Source organism: Octopus bimaculoides, chromosome 3, assembly GCF_001194135.2.
Source record: "Octopus bimaculoides isolate UCB-OBI-ISO-001 chromosome 3, ASM119413v2, whole genome shotgun sequence".
Classification (NCBI taxonomy): Eukaryota; Metazoa; Mollusca; class Cephalopoda; order Octopoda; family Octopodidae; genus Octopus; species Octopus bimaculoides.
This window is the reverse complement of record NC_068983.1, coordinates 29,663,148-29,666,098: the sequence shown is the minus strand read 5'-3', so window position 1 is coordinate 29,666,098 and position 2,951 is coordinate 29,663,148. Positions and strand designations below refer to the sequence as shown.

General features: G+C 35.1%; 1 protein-coding gene across 4 annotated transcripts in view; it reads left to right on the top strand.

Moving 5' to 3' along the window:
* Nucleotides 1–2,027, top strand: part of LOC106876733 (solute carrier family 12 member 3) — a 122,348-nt gene extending 120,321 nt beyond the window's left edge. For 3 of the 4 annotated variants that reach the window (XM_052966114.1, XM_014925414.2, XM_014925416.2), the window contains one exon: nt 611–2,026. In XM_052966114.1, the coding sequence (XP_052822074.1) occupies nt 611–746 (136 nt within the window). In that variant the 3' untranslated portion in view covers nt 747–2,026. Of the gene's footprint in view, nt 1–610 lie in introns of all 4 variants that reach the window. The other variant, XM_052966113.1, reaches the window with a different exon arrangement.
* The last annotated feature ends 924 nt before the right edge of the window (nt 2,028–2,951 follow it).

Genomic DNA, 2,951 nt, shown 5'->3' with positions numbered 1-2,951 from the left:
CCCCCACGATCGAAAGGGGGACCGGAGCAACGTGAAATTAAGTGTTTTGCCCCCCAAAAAACACAAAGTGTCGCCCAGTCAGTGGATCGAACCCACGATCTAGCAATCGTGTGTGCAGCATCCAAACTACTAGGCCACGCGCCTTCACGTTAATCTAATATCCTTATTTAATCGTGACTTTTTTTTTTGCTACCAGGACAGCACTTCAAAAAGTAGCTGAATAAATTCTTGGCCTTCGGCAAAATGTCAAAGCCCGATGGTAATATTTAAAAAAGCACCGTGTGTATGTAATGTATATATGCATGTAATGTAATGTAACATTATGTATGTATGCATGTATGTATCCATCAATCCATCCGATCAAACAGACCAAACTGACTGGTGTTGGTCTGTGTCGGCAAGACCTGCAATATTTAGTAACAAAAACAATTTTAAGTACTGTGAATTCTGCCGTCGAGAGTGGAAAATCTGACGTTTCGTACAGTTCTTCTTCAGAGAAAAGTTGACAGGAAAGAAATTATTTACGTATGATTTATTTATTTACTTATTTATTTATTTATACAAATCAATTCAGTAATATAATATTTCTCACCTTTATTTATTCCCACAGAACTTTACCAATGCCACGGAAGAACACTTGTCCGGCTGGTCTTTACATGAGTTGGCTTGAAATGATTACGAAAGACATGCCTTCAATTTTATTGCTTCGCGGTAACCAGCAAAGTGTCTTAACATACTATGCCTGATCATATTACATCAATCAGTCAGTCAGTCAATAACTCCTCTCAGATTTGGGGCATTTCGTTAGATCCATTTATTACTCTACGTTTCAAACAAGCTAATACGACATCCCTGAATTTGAAAATTAAAAATATTTTAACAGAATTTTACTTACCCTAATTTTAGTGATTTTAAAACCCTCACAAAAACCGGCATTTTATGACAACCATAATAATAATGAAGATGAAGATATAGAAGAAAAACCAAAGTGAAAAATATAGTTTTCTCTCCAGAATCCAAGTTTTATTTTGTATCTTTGTATTTTAATAAGACTGTTGTAAAATGTTTTATATTCACATTTTGTATAAAAAGAAGAAAATAACAAAGAATACCAAACATATTTAGACCACTTATTTGTGTGTGTATATATATATATATATATATATATACTTGAGGAGTGTTTTATTTCATAATGTCTACATAGCCTAAAGAAAACGAGGGAGAAAGAAAAATCAATAATTTTTCTTTTTTTTTCTTTGAGTGTATCAAAGTGTGCTTGTATATGTGTGTATGTATGTCTGCGCGCGTGTTTATTGAATTGTACATTCACAATTATGTATGTCCAAATCTTTCTTGCTTTTTTTCATTGATATTAATTTCAATAATAATAATAACTATTATTATTATTATAGTAAGGCGGTGAGCTGGCAGAATCGCTAGCGCGCCGGACGAAATGTTTAGCAACGTTCTAAGTTCAAATTCCGCCGAGGCCAACTTTGCCTTTCATCCTTTCGGAGTCGATAAATTAAGTACCAGTGAAACACTGGGGTCGATGTAATCGACTAGTCCCCTCGTACCAAAATTTCAGGTCTTGTACCTTTAGTAGAAAGGATTATTATTACTATTATCCAGAAAGCAGCGAGCTGGCTGAATCGTTAACACGCCGGACAAAATACTTAGCGGCATTTCGTCCGTTTTTTACATTTTAAGTACAAATACCGCCGAGATGTGACCGACTTCCATTTCCCCTCAAAAACTGCTGGCTCTTTGAAACCATTTTAAAAATAATCCAGCCTTGGCTGATCAAATGCATTTTTCTTCTATTTCGTAGTTTTTAAAAAATTTTTTGCTGTAGATTTTTTTCTAGCAACCATTTTCTTTCTTCTCACTTCCATTTTATTATATCCAACAAAGAAACAAACCCCCTTAACCATTTCATTTTGTATATTTAATCTTTTATTTTAGTTTTTTTTAATATATATATATATATATACATTATGATATGTAAACAATGAAATATATAAAATACAATAAAAAAAACAATACAAAAACGTATCAAGTCTCATCATTCTTCTCTTGGAACTGCAGCTTCCCATTAGATCAAACAATTGATGTATGTGTTTATGGAGCCCTTTCTTCCGGCTACTCCATCAACTCTGGTGCACCCCAGGGTTTGACTTTGTCTCCACTCTTCCTTCTATAAATCAGTGAAATATTTTCTGTTACGCCTAAACACGTCTTTCCTTAGGCAGATGATACGACTTTTCATTCTTCCTCCGCCTTTCACAAACATGCATCATCCATGTGCAATCAAGTCGCCATGTGCCAAGCCTGCACTGATTCCATGAAAGAGACCTCGAAAATATCCACATCATGGATGGATATTATCGAAGTCTCTGTTCATAGAATCAGCCAAAGGAAGAATAAATACTATCGTCTCTTTTTAACAGCCCAAAAGAAGAAAAACTATTCATGTCAACAGGAAAGAAAAAACAAAAAGATATCGTATCACTCACCCCTTAAACAAAAACAGTTCGCAACTACATGGTTCCGGGTTCAGTCCCACTGCGTGGCACCTTGGGCAAGTATTTTCTATTATAGCCTCGGGTCGACCAAAGCTTTGTGAGTGGATTTGGTAGACGGAAACTGAAAGAAGCCCGTCGTATATATGTAACTCGACTGAGGATAGAAAACTCCGAATGACCCGTCCTTGTTTTCTTTGTATCGTCTGTCTGGATGTTTTGCATTTTTGTTCCATTTTTGTATTTTTTATATATAAAAAATATAGTGGCGTACGTACACTTTGGTCTCCTATATATATATATATATATATATATATATGTTTGTGTGTGTATGTATGTTTGTGTGTGTATGTATATGTTTGTGTGTGTATATATATGTTTGTGTGTGTATGTAGTTGTGTTTGCCCCCCACCCCCACCATCGCTTGAC